Source organism: Suricata suricatta, chromosome 5 (genome assembly GCF_006229205.1).
Source record: "Suricata suricatta isolate VVHF042 chromosome 5, meerkat_22Aug2017_6uvM2_HiC, whole genome shotgun sequence".
Taxonomy (NCBI): Eukaryota; Metazoa; Chordata; class Mammalia; order Carnivora; family Herpestidae; genus Suricata; species Suricata suricatta.
The window spans coordinates 13,842,531-13,862,261 of NC_043704.1; the positions used below are offsets into that span (position 1 = coordinate 13,842,531).

Below are 19,731 nucleotides of genomic sequence, written 5' to 3' on the forward strand. Positions count from 1 at the left end.
GGGTTTTTTATTTTGACATTTTCATATGCATTAAGAGACTGCTGCTGAGTTAATAATAATGTCGTAAATTGTCACCTTGGAACTATTTAGGAATAATTAGACACATTTGAATGTTCATTTTAGTTACACTATGAAAGTCTGTTTCAGGGTAAGGCCATAGAAAGATAAACATTGGTTTGGCTTTTTTCTGTTTTGTTATAAAAGTTTAAGTAGTTTGAACTTACATTTTTTTACTTATTTGAAAATTATTTTAACTTTCCATCATTTTGTTTCCCTATAGTCCTCTTCTTTGTGTTCTTCGCCTTAAATTTGGTCTTGAAATCGTAATAGTCAAGAACAGTTTTGAGTTTGGAGAGGGTAAAGAAATTGTCATGGTGCACATGCTTGAGACCAATCACCATTGTTAAGAAACCTGAAAGAGCTGAAAATGCGTTTTAGGGTTTTCATTCTCAGAATTTTCTCAGCTTTACTGAAAGGCATTCTAATGACCTAAACAGAAAAATTACATTATGAGATTTTAACTGTGAATTGAATAATTAAATTCTGTGTGATGCCCCCGAGGTGTGTCGCTCTTCCGCTACAGGAATGTCGACAGTCGCCAGGCCTGACGGAACGCACCTTAGGTGCACAGGCACCCGCGTCTTCCGTCCTGTGCGGTGTGAGAGCCAGAGGGGGTGGGGAAGCGTAAGTCACAGTAATGCGGCACTGATTGCTTTAAAAAGTTACTCAGCGTCCATTTTAAAGATCAAGTCTGTGGGCTCAGTTGCCTAAGATAATCAGTGCAGATCTGGGGGCTTTGTTGCCGGTGGTGTGGCACATTCAAGATTAAAATAACTGCATCGGTTTGATCTTTCTGGGAACATGTGCTGCTTTTGCGATGGAATCATGCAAGTGTATAAGATTGCTTTTATTACAGACATCTTTGAATCCCACCTGCCTTTTTTTATTTTCCATTTGCAGTCTGTTCAGTTCAGGAAGCTGCTATCACACTTGGTGCCAGTGTCCCCAAACTCTAAATAATGTGTTTTCCATTGGCACTAACCGTCAGGAAACTAGAATTTCTGGTTTCCTCAGGTATGTGTAGTGGTCATTAGTGTCTTGTGAAAGTTTCATAGCGTTTGGTTGTAATATAAGATATCGATAAAGAGAAAGTTTTGTCTTCTCTTTGTAAGTTAGGTGTCATCCTGTAAGCTTTTGTACTGTGTGTGAACCAAGTGAATGCTTATCTGTGGATATGAACCTGGAAAAATTCATGGACTTTGTAAACTGACAATTCATGTGAGGAATTTTATCATTTTTACGACAAAGTATGGGAAAGTACAGACACTTAATAGGAAGAGCTTTCTGAGTCTGAGGTACTGATTTTAGGTTAGTGAAAGCTAGAAGTTTTACTTGCCTTACTCATGTAAACGGATGCAGTTCACACTGAAGAATGTGTGATCGAGCTGCAATGCAGTGTGACGTGCCTGGAAGGTGCCTCGTGCACGTGAGTGCCGGAGCAGTTACGTGTCCAGAGTTGGGCAGTTCGCAGACTCCCGTCCTTACCTGCTCGTGGAGCCCTTGCGGCTTTTGGTATTGCACAGCAGGAATGGTTTATTTTAAGCTACACAAATTCTGAGCTAGGTCATGCTGCTGAAAATAAAAAATGGACTTTAAAAGACTTGCAAGTACTGTATTCTGAAAGAAAAGCACTACAGTTTTGACATTTCTTTACTTGCTCTCTTTACTAATACTGAATTGTTAAGTTTCCTAACCAAACTTTTACTCCAGTAACTAGGCACCGGACATTGTAGCCCTATATATGGATTAAAAGAAGAAATGTTTCCTAAACTTTGTGATACTGAATTGCTATTTGTGTCCTTTTGGGAGTTCATGATTATTCTGTCCATAGAGGGTACTTTTTCAGAAATCCGGAAATAGTATGGAACCCTCAAATAAGTAAGCAACTGAAGAGTTTGGTGTTACGGAGTGTGTTGTATTTTTACAGGTGCCACTGATTAATGAACTTGAATCAGCAATACATCAGCTGTACAAACAGCGAGCTTCCCGCCTTGTCCAAAGACGACAAGATGATATTAAAGATGAATCTTCGGAGTTTTCAAGCCATTCAAGTCAGTCCATCTTGAAGGTTTTTATTATTCATTAAACAACCTTGTTTACTTAGTGCAGCCTAATTGAAAATTAGACAGCTTAGCTTTTTTTTTTTTAAACAAGCACATTTCCTTGCTCTTGCGTCAGGTAGTTCTAGAACTTACAACAGCGTTACTTGGATTATGTTTAAGAAAACACAGCTTCGCAAAGGTGCTCAAAAACGTGCACTGATATTCTATCCATCTTACTCTTTCTTTGGACATACTTTTTTCATTCTTTAGAGTATAGAGAAGATATCAGTCTTTTCTTTTAAAACAACTATCATTTGGCTCTAAATTGATCTTTCCCCACATTTCATCCTGTTCATAATGCCAGTACAGATGCTGTTGTTGGAAAGATTCTGGGCTTAGAGACTGGGAGACTTTGAAGAGGAGAGAAGGAGTTTTAATTACATAACAGATGATGCCACTCCAAGATTAGGGGGTTTTTGAACTTCACCCTCCGAGAAAAGCAAAATTTTTTTATTCTCTAGTTTGCCCTTTATAGTGGGTTTCTTAGTAAGTCAGTGGATGCCTACAATTTTTGAAATTTTAATGTAAAAATTTAGAAATTCAGTTGATATTCCTTTCATTATAACATGTATTATGGAAAACCAAAACTAATCAGAAACCTCTTATTCAATAGCTTAGCTGAGGTTCTTTAACTAGATGTTTTAAGCCTTTTAATTCCATATTTCCATTGTGCTCCGTATTCGTGGGTACTCTAGGAGGACTTTTCCTAGCATGGATTTCTTGTGGCTTCTTTTTATCATCTCTTTGTTCCCTATGCCAGCAGTTCTGAATGGAAGCATGCATCAGAATTCCCCAGGGTATTAATTTAAAATGCAGGTTTCTTGGTCCTGTCCCCAGAGGTTTCTGCTAGGTCTTGGGTGGTGACCGCATCCTCACGTTGAACAACTACTCCAGGTGGTCCACGTGGAAAGGCCCCTAGTGTTACTCTTGCTGAAAACAATGCCTTGTCATACAAGCGTCCTCTAAATGAGATGTTGGATCCCTGAAAAAACATCCCGTGTGTGAGATGGGTTTTAGAGCATCGTAAAGAGGTGGTATTGTGGCCCTCAGAGCTTTGACCTTTCTGTTTCTACCACACCAACCTAAATTGGATTATTGCCATATTGGGCACCTAGATGACTAATGCAGCCCTTTCAGATCACTTTTGATCCAGACAGAACCAGATTTCTGGGGCAGATTACATGTAACTGTTTATACCTAGGAAGGGAAGTGATTCCTTTTTAAGTTAAATGGTTTGTATGAGCTGTGCATTTCATCAAATACCTTTTCCTGCCTATAATCTGTTCTTTATAATTTGGAGCTGTTTACTTACCCGGAATTAGAAGTAAAGATCGAATGATGTGTGTTGATTAGATTAAGAGTCAGAAAGAAACGGAAAAGTAACAAAGTGAAATAGACTGCCCTAGAGGCGAGTATTCATTAATTGTCAAAGGTTTGAAGAGAATCAATAGGACACTAGAATGTCACTGTTTCTGATCTTTTTCTAAAGAAACAAAAATCCCCAGAATTCATCTGTTGAAATTTGTGAACACTTAACCACAGTTGTGGCATATAGTTCTTAGAGAAGTGACGGAGGCTATCCATTGGGTCATCTGCTCTCATATCTCCTTTAATGTCATATAGAATCTATAAAGATAGAGACATTTTAAGTATCTATTGTGGTAATAAATATTCTTTACAGTATTTATTTAATGTTTTTTATTTATTTTTGAAAGACAGTGTGATCAGGGGAGGGTCAGAGAGAGAGGGAGAGCAGGCTCCAGGCTCTGAGCTAGCTGTCAGCACAGAGCCTGATGCGGGGCTCAAACCCATGAACCGCAAGATCATGACCTGAGCTGAAGCCGGATGCTCAACTGTTTGAGCCACCCAGGCGCCCCCTGGTATTTCTTTAATGAAGGAGCCCTCTTAAAGAGAGACAGGAATCACTCCTGTAGTTTGGGTCTTTAGCTATTTCCCTTTTGGTGTGGTGAATTCACAGTTGAGGTAGAACAGGGTCATCTTTCTTGTTTATCATGTTCATCTTTATAACTGCTGAATTCTGGAACATACTTCCTAATATCAACTATTTTGAAATAGGAATGACTAACTCAGAAAGTCAACTTTTGAAAATAAGAGGGTCTGAGATAGGCCACACTGAAGTAGAGGGCTAATTTGGGGGTTTTATTTTCTTCTGCTGCTGTTGGCGGCACATCTCTGATACCAGGGAAAAACAAATTCAGAAGCCTTAAATTGATGTCTTTTATTTTATGTATACTTGCCACACATCTTCTCCCTTAGCTTGTTTGCTTCTATTACTATCCATGTTTTATAGAATATCTTCATAAAATGTAGAATTGACGGAAGTATTTTAGATAGATGTTTCCCCCATTCCTTCTACCCTAGGCAGGTGATTAGATGCCTTCTCACTGGAGGAGAATGGGTCCAGAGAAAGCCTGAGACACTAACAACTGGGAGCCTCCAACAAAAAAGTTGACTTTCTCCCCAGTGATGGGATGGAGATGCCTCCGGGAGGTACCTCCCACCTTTGTCCACCGAACTTCTGGCCTCCTTTCACTTGAGGTAGTTAAGGATAGTTCGAGAGAGTGACACAAGCAATAGAACCAAAGGGACCGAGGAAACAAAGACCATGCAGGTGTCAGGAGAAAATTTAAAATATAATGGCTGTTCTTCAGGAGATAATAGGAAGTGTCCTTCATGTAACACAAGCAGAAGATGCTATTGAGAAGGGACTATTAGAAGAATAAGAACCATCTCTTAGGAATTATAAATACGGTAGCAGAAATACAAATTAAATTGGAAGGTTGGAAGGTAAACTAGAAAAATGCTCTAGAGACTTAAAAAAAGAGACAGAAAATAGTTAAAACAGGGAATCGTGCTGCTTTGAAAGAGTTTGGGAGTATAAGTTGGTCCCGTTCAGATGTGGTTTTCAGTCTACATGTGGATTCTGCCCTTGTTCTAAAAATTATAGTAGAGAATGTCTACACAGCAGAATTAGAATAAATAGAATAAATTCTCAAGCTCCTGAAACAAAGTTGTTTTCTCATCCTTCCTACCCATTCCTGTCATATCATTAGACATGTGATGCTTACCTCCTTCCTTAAGAAAGTAGTGTGTGATTTTCCCTTTGCACAGGTAATTTTGGTTTTTAATTTGTGTGGTCATCATGCTAGTGTCAACTAGTTCTGTTACTTAGATATAAAAATAGTGATTAAACCCAGTTGTATTTACATAGGGTTGTTGAACTCTCCATTTATTTTTTCTACTCCTTTTCATGGGAACACAGAGTACTACTGAGATTTACTCTAAACTAGAAAACTATCGAGTTTGCCAGTTACTCTGGAATCCTGCTGTTGAGATTAGCAAACAGTCTGTCATTATGGCTTATTCTGTGCAAACTCTTTCCTCGAGGGTGCTGAAGGAAGGCTTTTAATTTTCACCATTGTTGTTTTACAGATAAAGCCCTGATGGCACCAAATCTTGATTCCTTCGGGCGAGACCGGGCACTGTATCAAGAGCACGCAAAACGTAGGATTGCAGAACGGGAGGCCAGGAGGTAATTCTGAAACTGCTTGCCGTTGGCTGGTTTGCAAAGGGAGGAGTCCCTTGCGTCTGGTTTGGGAACTTGCCCTTTGTTATTTAGGACGCGTCGTAGACAAGCCAGGGAGCAGGCCGGCAAGATGGCGGATCACCTCGAAGGCCTTTCCAGTGATGACGAAGAAACTTCTACAGACATTACAAACTTCAATCTGGAAAAAGGTTAGGCCTTTATTTGGAAATGACATTTCATTGCCGGTTTGGTTTCTCCTTGGGTGTGGTGTATACCATGAGGTGGTTTGCAAGCTTCGTGGACTCTGCGTTATCATCAGCCACTTTTTTTCTTAATTGTAAAAAGACGCACCCATTTTTATTAACTGAATACCCTGATGAATTTTCAGAAACAGTGGTGACACCTTATCTTGGAGTTTACTATAAAACTTGCATAAACAAATACTTGCATAAATAAAACGATATTACTCTCGAGAATTGTAGAATTTTAAGTGACCAAAAAAAAAAAAGTCAGATCCCAGGCTAGCCCTCACAGCCCATCCAGGGGAGGCAGAGCTGGGCAGCAGGATGCTCAGTCCTGAAAGAAACTCCTCTGGTTTGGGGAGTCCAGAATTATTTTAACCCAAAAGGAGTAGTTAGCACTGTTATGTGCCAGGCATTTCTAGAGGAATCTTCATGTTCCACCATTGGTTGTGCTTATTTGGAGTTATATCGGCTGTCGGCCATTTAGAATTTTGTTGGAGAAGCTTATTTTTCTCCTACTTTTTTATAGTGAGTATTTTTAAACATAGAAACTAGAAAGAAGGAAAGAATAGCACAGTGATCCCATGTGCTTGTCACCCAGATTCAACAATTCTTACCAAAGCAAGTTTGCCTTAACTTTTTGGGTGTGTGTGCATGCGTGTGTGTGTGTGTGTGTGTGTGTATGTATATTGCTGTACCATTTGAAAGTAGCCTACACACATCGCGACGCTTTAAACCCTTTAGTATGTTTAACTGAAAGTTCTTAATATTGTGTCTACTTAGCAGCAGCTCCCCAACAATAAAACTCTTGGGACGTTTTTGTGGGTTGTGTCTTTTCCACACTGGGATCCACATATTTCATGCCTTGCATGTAGTGGTTATATTTTTCCCCAGAATTAATTATTGTCCATCAGTACCTTACACTTTTACACCCCCGCTCTTATTTGTTTGTTTAAGATGCTAAGTTTTTGAAGAGACCAGGCCACATACCTTGCAGAACTTCCTACATTTTAAATTTGTCTGTTTCCTCATGGTATTAATTTGTTTTTCCATTCACCGCATTTCTATGTAAACTGGCATTTAAGGTCTGAAGACTTGATTAGATTCAGGTTAAGGTTTTGTTCTGGGAAGAATACTTCCTGTAGGATGCTGCTACTTACTGCAGAACAGGAGATGACAGATGTTAGATTGTCCCTCTACAAGTGACGCTAAGGTCCGTCTGGAGAAGTAGGTTATCACAATTAGGTCTCTCCATGATAAAGATTCCCCTCTCGCGAGTAATCAGTGGCTTCAGATAACTTCCCACCTAAAGATCTAGCATCCATTGCTGCTGATACTTATCTGTGTCACTTCTCGCAGTCACCAACAGACCTTGAGAGAAGTGGTGATGATGATTCACTGATCGTGATGCTCTTCTGATATTCATACCGTGACTTGTGGACTAGGAGCCAAGTTTTACTCACGGTTAATCTCCCATAGTAACTGAAACGTGAACTGACTTGCTGGGGGATAGGTGGTATCTAACTGAACTCTAGTAACAGGAAAGTGTGCCCATGGGAGCTGCAAGACCAGGACTGCCTGCCCTCTGGTTTGCGGAACAGACATTTGAAATCTAAACTTCTGCTTTTCCTTTCCGCTAAGTTGCAATTAAGAATGATTCCTCTGTTAACAAGCCTGTCTGAAACTCAGGCTGTAAAGAAAATGCAGAAAATACTGAACTCTGAGTTTTCTACCATATTTTAAATTATGGCTCTCTGGGGTTTTTGTTTGTTGTTGTTGTTGTCTTTAGATCGCATTTCGAAAGAGTCCAGCAAGGTTTTTGAAGATGTCCTTGAAAGTTTCTATTCAATCGACTGTATTAAATCCCAGTTTGAAGCATGGCGTTCAAAATACTATATGTCCTATAAAGATGCTTACATCGGCCTTTGTTTGCCGAAGCTGTTCAACCCCCTCATACGGCTGCAGCTTCTCACTTGGACTCCTCTTGAGGTGAGTGGCCTGTGTCACTGTCAGAAAACAATGTGACCCGACGCCGGGGTAATCTTAATCTCAAAGCTAGAGGTGTAAGCCTGAGCAAAATACTTTTGAGGGGAGAAAGGGCACAGGGCTATAATACAGATCCAGCTGGTTATAGAGTTACGATCTTTTCTTTTATTTCTGTTTTTTCTCAAGAGAGCTATTTATTACATTGAGGTTTATACAGTGCTTTTCTCGGTCACCTAAAGTTGCATGTAGTGAGACTGGGATCTGAACGTGAATGAACAATAAGAACTTGGTCCTTTGATCCTAGAAAAACCTAGGACCTTATGGGAAAGATTAGTGAGGAAGGTATGAAATGACCGGAACTAAATGCGTGGTAATAGAAAATTGGGAGGAAAGACCAATTGATACGTTTAGGAGGCGGAATCAGTAGGACCTGTTGGCCTGGGATATACATGAGGGAGGAGACTAGAATTGCCGCTTTGTGTTCAGTGGCCAAGAATTGCCTGTACGTGTACAGTGGTTCCAGAGATAGTTTTGGAAGTTCCCAACATGTGGACGGAGCCATGGGCGTGCGTGAGATTGGCTGGGCTGAGTGTAAACTGTAGGGAAAAGAGGGTGAGGTTGACGCCCTGGGAACAGCTGAAAAAACTGTGAGCTCTGGGAGCCATTCAGCTGCCAGCTGCCGGTTGCTCTTTGCCGGACCTTGGGGAGTGTCACTCTGGGCACGTGTGTCTTGGTATACAGCAAAGGCTCCAGGGGACTTGGGCGGGCTTCCGAGTTCTTTTTCTGGGTAGCTCCTTCCGCTGCCCTACAGCTTCCGGCCGTCTCAGCCTCCCTGAACTCCAATTCTTGTCTCCACAACAGAGCAAGACTGCTCTGCTGTCCCTACCAGGGACCCACTCATTTGATTCTTTGGTTTCAGCAGTCGTAGTCCTGTACTGCCTGTGGCCCAGTGTCTGAAAATAGATGTTTCACAGATTTTGTTCAGTCTTCAGTTGTTAATGACTAAATGTTAAGTCCTGTTCCTGTTATTCTTATCATGGCTAGAGGCAGAAATAGCAGCTATTGCAAATGTTTAGCTTTTAATAGTCTTTTTTTTCTAGGCAAAATGTCGTGACTTTGAGACTATGCTGTGGTTTGAATCTTTGCTGTTCTACGGTTGTGAAGAACGAGAGCAAGAGAAAGATGATGTCGATGTTGCACTGTTGCCTACAATTGTGGAGAAGGTGATTTTACCCAAACTAACAGGTACGGGTTTCCAGACCGAACAGTTAAACACCTTGGCTTTTCAAATCTGTTTTGAAGAGTTTTTAACCCGAGTGTGTTTCCTCATAGAAGTAATATTACAAATGATAAAATAACCACCTGGCCCAGAGAAGGCCAAAGGGTGGACGTCTCCTAACCTAGTACTTGAAGACTGCTTGGGGGCAAGCCTGGTCATGGAGGCCGTAATTGATCCATCGGTGCATTTTGGAGGCTCGTAAAGACTCTGAAGCAAAACTGAATACATAGTTTGAGGAGGGTGGTGGATGTGCATTTTCTTGGGGAGCAGTTTGGTTACTTCTGTCACTCTCTCAAAGAGATTAGAAAGCATTGGTATGGGAATCTATTTAAAATACTAAAGATACGTTTCCAGTTTACTTAGGAATTCTTGATGCTGGGACATCTGGGATTTAGAAATCCCCCCCTTTATTGTCGCCGAGCAGCAGAAAATAGAATGAATCTGTGCCTCCCCACATTTGCCTAATCCTCGGCGTCCCCACAGTTAAGAGTACAAAGAAGACTGGCTCATTATCCTCTAGAGAGAGAGGGTAAACCAGGGTGGGCATTTTTAGTTGAAGTCTGCTGGACAGTGCACTGAAGTCCTCTGCAGCCTATGTCTGTGTCTCAACGCTGCGTGCTTTTCTCTTAATAGTAATAGCTGAAAATATGTGGGACCCTTTTTCTACAACACAGACTTCAAGAATGGTTGGAATTACACTCAAATTAATAAATGGATATCCTTCAGTAGTGAACGCAGAAAACAAAAATACACAGGTAATTTAATTCTTTATTATCAGTGAGTGTTTCCCCTCTGCTTTCAAAAATGAGCAGGAGTTGAGGGAATGAGTGGTTATGTTCAAAGCCTTGCCAGAAAATCTGATTCCCTCAGGCCATCTGGTCCTTTATGGCCTGAAATATACAAAATCTAAGATAGTAGTTCGTAGTTTTAAAATACCTCCCTGGCGAGGTGTTGTCATTAGTCCCGTAGCTTCCCACCTGGGCTCCTTTCTCATCCTTCTCACTGCCCCCCCCCCCGCCAACTAATCAAAACCACTGTATTTATGGAAAAAGAAAAATGTAAAACTACCAGGATGGGTTAACAGGTGATGATTAAAATGCTAAAACATTTGGACAGCGCATAGGACCGCTGCGTATTATAAATATAACTAGTTTCTGAACTTCAGATTGCTGCCATCCCACCAGACATTCTTAGGAGCTGTTTAGACAGAGAAAAGGTGCTCTTCATCTTGTTTTCACTGACCTCATTTTGAGAGGAATCAGATCATGTGTCTGGTCTTAAACTTTAGTAACACGGTAGACTTGAAGGGTTTATAGATTTCTCAGTGGCTTCCCTGTTTGGTGGTTGAGGGATAAACTGAGTAGTGAGTGAGTATTAAAGACCTTAAGACAGTTTACTTGAAATTGAATACTTACTCATATGATTTAGAATATGGCTTGTTTTTATTTCTTAAAACTTAACTTTTATCATAACCCTTCTTAAAATGTGTGATCTGTTTTTAATTCTTTAGGTGTACCTAAAAGCACTTTTATTAAGAATGAGGAGAACTTTAGACGATGACGTATTCATGCCCTTGTATCCCAAAAAGTAAGTAACTCCGCATTAAAGATGATGATAATATTTGGGGTGCCTGGCTGGCTAGTCGTAGGGTGTGTGACTCTTAATCTCAGGGTCCTGAGTTTAAGCCCCACGTTGGGCATGGAGACTACTTTAAAAAACAACAACAACAACAACACCAAAACAAAACAAAAAATGATGATCTTCTGTATTATCTTCCAGAGAAGGCTTCTTAAATTCTAGAAGAACTAAAGGTAGCTTGAAATAAGAACTTTACCTATTTAGTGTAAACCTTTACTCCAAAGAGACTAGCTCAGTGGAGAAATTGTTCCCTTAGGCAGAATAAAGCAAATAATGCTTTTTGTTCTCCCTTTCTGTCTCAAAATAAATTTGCATTTTCTTTTAAACCTATCTCCTGGAATATAGTTATTTGGAAATTTGAAAAATATATTCTTTTGTTCACCTATTTTACTTGTAAAAATCTTTTCTGGGAATCAGATAGCACTAACAATATGTTTGCTCATGTTTCTTTCTTCATAGTGTCTTGGAAAATAAAAATTCTGGACCTTATTTGTTTTTTCAACGACAATTTTGGTCTTCAGTTAAGGTACGTGTCTCTAGGCTATTAAAAAGACTTCAGATTTTGTTTGACTCCTGTACTTTGACAAGTAATTTGATATTTGATTAAATAACTCCATAGGCTTAGATCGATGCCCGTATCCAAACTCCATTTTACAAATTAGTTTTATTCCAAAATTTTACTCAGGTTTGATGTTTCCACACAAGAAAATGTATTCTGAGTTCAAGAGCGGGTCCAAGCTAGCCAACAGACTGCCTTGCTAAACCACAGTTAATTTATTCAGCAAGGAAAGCACCAGTTACTTTTCTAAGTTGGGGAATATAGCACTGAATGTGCTAGAAGTGGAGGCTTTGTGGAGCTTATAATCCAGCACAGTTGACAGCAAACAGGTATTATCTCAGTTGTGATGAATCGTGAAAGGAGACATTCAAAGAAGTAAGGGAGCATATGGCAAGAGGCACAGAGACCTTGACTAGTGAGCCACAGAAGACCCTCCACCACGCTGGGGAAGTGACATTTAGGTTATTAGACTGGGAGAGTAAATAGGAGGCTGCACTGGGATGAGAGACAGCAGCGTACACTAGGAAAACTGAGAAAAGCCCACGAGGGCTGGCGGTAGGGAGGAGCTGAGCTGTCTGGACGATACAGTTGCTGTAAGTTACGTATAGACCTGTAGTCACTGCGCAGATCAGGATGCGTAACACTTACCTCCCCAAGTCCGCCGCCCCTTTGTAGCCAGCGCCATCCCTGCACCAGTGCGGCCCTTTTTCTTGTCCTGTGGTTGTCTTTGTGAGGGTGTTTTATGAATAGAATTATCTACAGGGTATTTTTGAGAGTCTGGCTTCATTCACTTAATGCTTTTGGAATTTGTCAGTCTTGTCATGTGTTGTTGACAGTTTATTTCTTTTTATTGCTAAGTAGTATTCCTTTGTAAGGTGAATATGCCACAAGTTGTATTTTTTTTAAGTTTATTTATCTATTTTGAGAGAGAGAATGTGTGTGGGAGGGGCCCAAGCAGCAGAGTCCGATGTGGGGCTCAAATCCACAAACTGTGCAATCACGACCTGAGCCAAAACCAAGAATTGGATGCTTACCCAACTGAGCCGCCCAGGAGCCCCACTGTATTTTTTTTTTTTTAATCCATTCCCCAGTTGAGGAATATTGGATTGTTTCCAGTTTGGAGTGATTATGAGTAAAGCTCCAGTAAGCATTTGCATACAGGTTTTTTCTGGGTATGTAAGTTTACATTTCACTTGGGTAAAGTGAATTCACAGCAAAGCTGTTTTTCAGATCAGCAATATGTTAGTGGTAACCAGTTATCCCTCTGTCCCCACAGACCGGCTCGATTTTTGGTTGTTTTTCTTTGAGGTCATTCTGTAAGATGTGTAGTGGTGTCCTTTTAATTTGTATTCCTCTAATGGCCGATGGTGTTTGGATGTTCACGTGTTTGTTTGCCATTTGTGTATGTTCTCTGGTGAAGCCTCTGTTCAAATCTTTTGCTCATTTTTAAAAAATGTCTTACTGAGCTTTGAGTTCCATATTCTGGATACAAATTCCTTATCACAGGTCTAAGATTTGCAAAGAGTAGTTTTTCTTTCCTAGTGTGTGGCTTATCTTCATTCTCTTCACAGTTGTTCAAAGTATAGAAATATGTTTGTTTTGATGAAGTCTGGTTTATGACGGTTTCCTGAGTGGGTTGTGCTTTGGGCGTCTATCTAAGAAATGTGCGCCTAACACAGGACTGCAGAGTTTTTCTCCTGTCCTTTTATCTAGATTGTTCTTAGCTTCAGGGTTTACATTTAAGCCTCCAATCCATTTTGAGTTAATTTTTATATAGGGTGTCGGGCCTGGATTAAAGTTCATTTGTTCTAGAACTGCTGGTTTGAAAAGGCCTTTCAAAGGCTTTTTCTTTTTTAGATTAGGCTTTTTCTTTTTTAAATTAAAAAAAAATGTTATTTTAATTCCAGCATAATCAACATACAGCATTATATCAGCTTCCGGTGTACAATATAGTGGTTCAGCAACTCTGTACTACTCTGTGCTTGAAATATACGTGCACCCCTTCAGCCCATCACCTGTTTCACTCATTCCCCACACCTCCACCTCCCCTCCGGTAACCATCACTTTGTTCTCTGTAGTTGAGTCTGTTTCTTGGTTTGTCTCTGTCTCTCTGTTTTTCTTTGCTTGTTTCTAAAATTCCACGTATGAGTGAAATCATAGGTATCTTTCTCAGACTGACTTCTTTTCGCTTAGCATCATACTCTCTAGCTCCATCCGTGTTGTTGCAAATGGCAAGATTTCATCCTTTCTTATGGCTGAATAATATTCCTTCGTATATACACACCACATCATCCTTATCCACTCATCTCTCTATGGACTCTTGGGCTGCTTCCATACTTTGGCTCTTGTAAATAATGCTAAGGCTGTCCTTTCTTTAGTGAATTGCTTGCGTGCCTTTGTTGAAAATTAGTATGGGTCACGGAAGGGTTTTTAGCAGGGAAGTGACATGGACAAATTGCCATTGTTAAGATTACCTTGGCTGTTGTTGGGTAATGGATCAAAGCAGGTAAGGAGAGTAATAATGCAAATGTATTATGTGTGTACCGCGTACCAAGCACTATGCCATGGCCTTTATTGTTTATCTTGTTGAATCCTCACAATAGCCTGTGAACTATTATTTCCACTCCACCGGTGGACAGTTAGGCACAGAATAACCTGCCCAGGGTCGTTCCTTTGTTCACTGTAGAAATGGGGTCTGACTCAGGCCATTCTGACTGATGAGCAGTTCTTCTCAAACGGGTTCTATGAAATAATCACTAAAGCCTTGAGTGCTCCATTGTGCAAATGAATTCCCTTTTCCGTGACTCTAGATAGAATGGTGCTGGCTGTGTACCATCCTTGGGAAAATTTAGTAAGGGGCCACTCAGATCATTTTCTGCAGGTGTTAATTCTCTCACAGAGCACTGCTTAGAAAAAGACTACTCCAGAGCTTATGCTCATAATCGCTTGAGTAACTGCAGGGTCCAGAAAGAGGCAACCACAGCTTAGGTTAGGGGTAGCGACAGGAATGGAGAGAAATGGGTGGAATTGGTGGAGGAAGGCTAAAACAACTTGAGGGAGAGGGGAATAATGACATCCAGGCTTTTGGCCTGACCAGTTGGTGGAGAATGTTAACATTTACAGAGATGAGAAATACTGAGAAAATTGGAAATTTTTATGGTGGGAGGGGCTCAGGACTTCCATTTTATAATCATGCATTCTCTTCTTTTTGCGGATGGTTGTAGGACTCACCTAAGCATGATTTTGAATGGAGAACAGTTATCTAAGAATCGGTACTTGCCTGGTAGTACTTTCTATCACGGTGGAAGATGTTCTGTTTTTGCACCGTCCTGTGCAGCAGCCACTAGCTCCATGTGGCCGTCTGCATTATAACTAGTGATTTTAGTTAAAGCTTAAAATTCAAATCGTCAGTCATTCAAGGCAATATTTGGACCCTTTAAAACTTTTATTAGTACTTTGGCAAGACCTGGCCCATTGTATTTCCTAATGTGTGTTTTACTCTATTTTCTTTGACTTAATTTAGTTACATAATGCCTCTCAATAGTTTTTCTTCTTGTAAAAAACAAAACAAAACAAAGCCCAGACTTAACAGAGATCTGACTTGTGGTTGCCAGAAGTGAGAAGTCCAGGGTGAGGAGATTAGGTGTAGGGGGTCAAAAAGTACAGATTTCCAATTATAAGATAAAACAATTCTGTGTATGTAATTTTCAGCATGGTGATTATAGTTGATACTGTATTAACTACATTGTACATTGTATATTTGAAAGTTGCTAAGAGCAAATCTTAAAAGTTCTCATCACATGAGAAAAAATTTATAATTAGGTGAGAGATGTTACTGTCAAAATCATTTTAACAGTGCACTGTATGCTTCTGTCAAGTCATTATGTTATACACCTTAGACAATGTTATGTGTTAGTTACATTTTAATCTGGGGAAAAATAATTTTTTTCTCTCTCTCTCTCTAGCTATTAGGGAATTTTCTTCAGTGGTACGGCATTTTCTCGAATAAAACTCTTCAGGAGCTATCAATAGATGGTTTATTAAATAGATACATTCTAATGGCTTTTCAGAATTCAGAGTATGGAGATGACAGCATCAAGAAAGCCCAAAATGTGAGTTAAATGGCACACATTGTAGTTTTTAAAGCATATAAATGAAAATGAATTAAGTTTCCTTTGTTTGAAGAGAGCTTTTAGAATTTTAAGAAAACCTTTGGTTATTGAACTTGGTGTAATGTTGACATTGAATTTGCCTCCCAGTAGTTGTGAGCCCCCTTAGCAGTTTTTACATAAAAATATGTATAATTATATTTGTATCTATTCTTCTTTCCATCTATTACATCATTATTTTTGGAGGTATTAATAAAGGCTGTAATTTCAGGATAATAAGTTTTTAACGGTTGGATGAATACTGTTTCAAATGTTCTTAAAGAAATGGTTTCTCTCACTTAAGAAGTAGTTTTACTATTATTTTCTTCTTTGTATATGGGAGTTACACAATTTCATTTATTTTTTAAAGAGTTCTTTAAATGTTTTTATTTTGAGGGAGAGAGCACAAGCGGGGAGGGGCAGCGGGAGAGGGGACTAGAGGGTCTGAAGCCGGCTCTGCGTTGGTAGCCGAGAGCTTGACGCAGGGCTCACACAAACCCTGAGATCAAGACCTGAGCCGAAGTCAGGCACTCAACTGACTGAGCCACCCACTCCCCCCTAAAGATTTTTTTAAAAAGCAATCTCTACACCCAACGTGGGGCTCAAACTTACCCCCGCAGGATCAAGAGTGCATACTCTATTGACCGAGGCAGCCAGGTCCCTCCAATTTGATCTTTTAAAAAAATTTTTTTAAACAATTCAAAACCTAAAATTTATAAGTACAATACAAAGTTTTTTCCCTCAACCACATCACAGTAAGTCTGTGACATGATCCTCCCCTGTCCCAAATATTTTTATGTCCGTTTCCTATAAGCAGGGATGTTCTGATACATAATTACAGTGTAGCCCTCAACAGCTTTTACCTGTTCCTGTCACCTAACCTTTGAGACCCTTCAGGTTTTGTCAGCTATGTCCGTAAGACCACATCACTGCCAAAAGAAATTCCCAAATCATCCTTGGCATTTAATTATTGTGTCTTCCTTAGTCTCCTTTACTCTGGAAGAGTTCTTGTCTTTCCCTGACCTTTGCAAAACCTGGACACTTTTGAAGATGATGGGCCAGTTATTTTGCAGAGTGACCCTCAGTCTGGCTTTGTTTGATATTCTCGGATGATTGGACTCAGATTCTGCATCTTTGGCAGGAACTTTCCCAGACTGCAGTAGAGCCCTTATTGCCTTCTGTGACCTCAGAACGTGTCGTCTCATGTTGAGGGAGCATTTTCTTGCTTTCCGGCCCTTGATGTTCCAGGTTTATCTTCTTAGCGCCAACCCTGGCATCACTCATTTTTCCAGGCATCCCCGCGTTCCTTAGTGGGGAGCCCTCTCTACCCTCTGGGACTGAATTCTGCTTGTACACTGCCCTCTCCGATGTCGGAATCCGCCTCCCCCCGCTTGCTTTAGTACGGACACCATGCCCGAGTCACCTTGCTTAGGCTCTTGCCCTGAGGCGCCCCGCTGGTCCGCGATGTCTTGACCCCGCTCTGGGCCGGCACGCGTGCCCCCTCACTGAACTGTTCATGATGGGGAGGCTACCGGATGATGTTTATGCTACACATGGTTCTATATCAAAAGCTGCTGATAAAAGGACAATTCAGTTCATTTAGGGATTCCTGGAGGACAGGAAAATGAAGCAATTGTGTTATCAGTTTTATGTCCCTAATTAAATACTGGAGGTTATTTATGTTTTGTTTTGAACACCAATCTGTTGAAGTTAAAGATACAAATATACTCAGGTGTGTTTGTATAGTTAATGTGGGCAGTCAGGTCTCAGAATTTCCCTGTCAAGTGATCAGCTATGTGTGGTGTGGCCACATGCCTCCTGCTGACATCCATTATGCCCGGTGTCTGGGGTCAGCTTTAGAGACTTCATTTTGCTCTATTTCATTTTACATCTTTCTTCACAGGTAATCAATTGTTTCCCTAAGCAGTGGTTCATGAATCTGAAAGGAGAAAGAACTATTTCTCAGTTAGAAAACTTCTGTCGATACCTTGTACACTTAGCAGATACAATCTACAGAAACAGTATCGGATGTTCTGATGTGGAAAAAAGAAATGCAAGGTAATTTTTTGCAATTGTTGAATGAAACGGTCTAGAGTCTTTAGTTTCTGTCACATTTATTATTATTAAAATGTCTTAGAGTCACGTTTATATTTTATTTTACATTGTATATTGATGTGGTATTGGTAAACCTACCAAAACACATCATTTTTTATTTTTGCTGTTTTACCTAATCTTTTTTCAATATGTTATTTATGAAGATACTAAGAAAGGCTTCGTTGAGCAGCATCTCTAAGGAGATTGAATGTTTTCTCTGTGTCCCCACTTGAAGAACTGGGGAGATTTCAGGCTCTTAGAATGTCCTGGATCTTAATCTCTGGGGGTTTATTATATAGACCTGAACCCTGAAAAAGCCTGTCACTGAAACTTAAAGTATATGAAAGGTTATATACCTGTGGAGAGTTTATCGGGGTCCATACCATAGACTAAAGGCCGTCACTCAAGATTTGGGGGAGCAGCCCGTACGTACTTTTTGCCAGGGGTTGCAAAGAAGGAGTGAATAAGTGAACCATCCTTCCTTTTTGGGGACATTGTCTTGGATGTTCATGTATTTGGGGGATAAATCTCTGGCATAAAAAGTAAGAATAACAAGTATGATTTGAAAGAATTTTCTTTTTAAAAGTTTTATTTCATATATTCTTCCACATGTCAGAGTTCTCATTTTCAGCATATATGCCATTAGTCCTAGCCCTGCAACAAAACTTTTGTCTTTTCCATCATTTCCCTGCCATGGAAAAGAATCTTATTTTCTTGAGAGAAAATTTGCTCTCTCTTATAATCAAAAAACCAAGTAGACAGTAAAGATTTTAATGGTAAAATTCTTTAGCAGGTGATTTTGATATATATTTCAATTTCATCTTTGGTGTGGGTCATTTAGTTGTTGTTATTTTTTGGCACTAATATTTCTTCCCAGTGTTTTTTACTAGATAAGTCCTATTCACTTTTTAAACTTTGATTTATGTATACTTAACAGTGTTTTGGGGCCCCTGGGTAGCTCAGTCGGTTAAGCTTCTGACTGTCGATCTTGGCTCAGGCCATGATCTCAAGGTTCCTGAGATTGAGCTCCGCATGGGGCTCTGTGCAGATAGCAGGGAGCCTGCTTGGGATTCTGTCTCTCCCTCTCCGTTCCTCCCCTGAGCACACATGCATATTCTCTCCCTCCCTCCCTCTCCCTCCCTCTCCCTCCCTCCCTCCCTCTCTCTCTCTCTCTCTCTCTCTCTCTCTCTGTCTCTCTCTCAAAATAAATATACTTAAAAACAATTTTAAAAAATAGTGCTTTTTGTTAGGAAGTTAAATATCAACAAACAGTATTTTTCTACAGAAAAGAACTTCAGCAGTTATTATGAGCACTTGCTGTGGGGCACGCATGACGTAAAATAAGTTCCTTGTGGGTTACACGGTTTTCCCAATTACAATCCTTCCCTATTGGTGCTTGCTACAGTTGGCAGAGGAAAGAGACAGTTAATGTCACATTGTGTGCTGTTTCTCACACTTGGTCCAAATCCGCGTTAAAGTGGTCATTCTTTTTTTTTTTTTTTTTTACTTTTCTTCTTTTATTTTGTTTTTGTTTTAATTTATAATAGTTTATTGTCAAATTGGTTTCCATATAACACCCAGTGCTTCTTCCCACAAGTGCCCCCCTTCATGACCATTACCCCCTTCCCACCCCTCCCCCTCAGTGGTTCCAGGACCTCTGACCTGCGGCCTCAGTCTCACCTGGGAGCTTTGTCAGACATGCGAACTCTCAGGCCCCGCCCCCACCTACTGAATCAGAATCCTGGGTATGGGGCCTAGCGGTCTGTGTTTCAGCAACCCTCTAGGTAGCTTAGATGTCTGCTAACATTGGAGGACAACACAGAGTGACTGCTGGTTGGGGTGAAGCCAGTTGAATGCCTTCCGTGAACTTCAGAAGAGGGGAGATTGTGCTGGATTGGGGGGTGGAGTGGGGAGGGCTACACGGAGATAATTTGTGTTGCAGATACCTTCTGAAAGAGCGTGGACTCTGGTTTGGCAGGAGAGGGAGGCAGGGCTCTGAAAGGAGTTTGGCAGTAGATTGCTTTCTTCCTTTCTAGATGTTAATGATAGAACTGTTTTGAGTGAAATTTTGGGGTG

General features: G+C 40.4%; 1 protein-coding gene across 1 annotated transcript in view; it reads left to right on the forward strand.

The window, feature by feature from the left end:
• The window catches only part of PAXBP1 (PAX3 and PAX7 binding protein 1), a 33,850-nt gene that overhangs the window by 12,701 nt on the left and 1,418 nt on the right, over positions 1-19,731 (forward strand). Inside the window, exons 8-17 of the mRNA XM_029939041.1 lie at positions 1,988-2,111; positions 5,616-5,715; positions 5,803-5,918; positions 7,741-7,940; positions 9,038-9,182; positions 9,850-9,971; positions 10,727-10,803; positions 11,314-11,380; positions 15,379-15,525; positions 17,465-17,619. Of these exons, the coding sequence (XP_029794901.1) occupies positions 1,988-2,111; positions 5,616-5,715; positions 5,803-5,918; positions 7,741-7,940; positions 9,038-9,182; positions 9,850-9,971; positions 10,727-10,803; positions 11,314-11,380; positions 15,379-15,525; positions 17,465-17,619 (1,253 nt within the window). The remainder of the gene's footprint in view (positions 1-1,987; positions 2,112-5,615; positions 5,716-5,802; positions 5,919-7,740; positions 7,941-9,037; positions 9,183-9,849; positions 9,972-10,726; positions 10,804-11,313; positions 11,381-15,378; positions 15,526-17,464; positions 17,620-19,731) is intronic.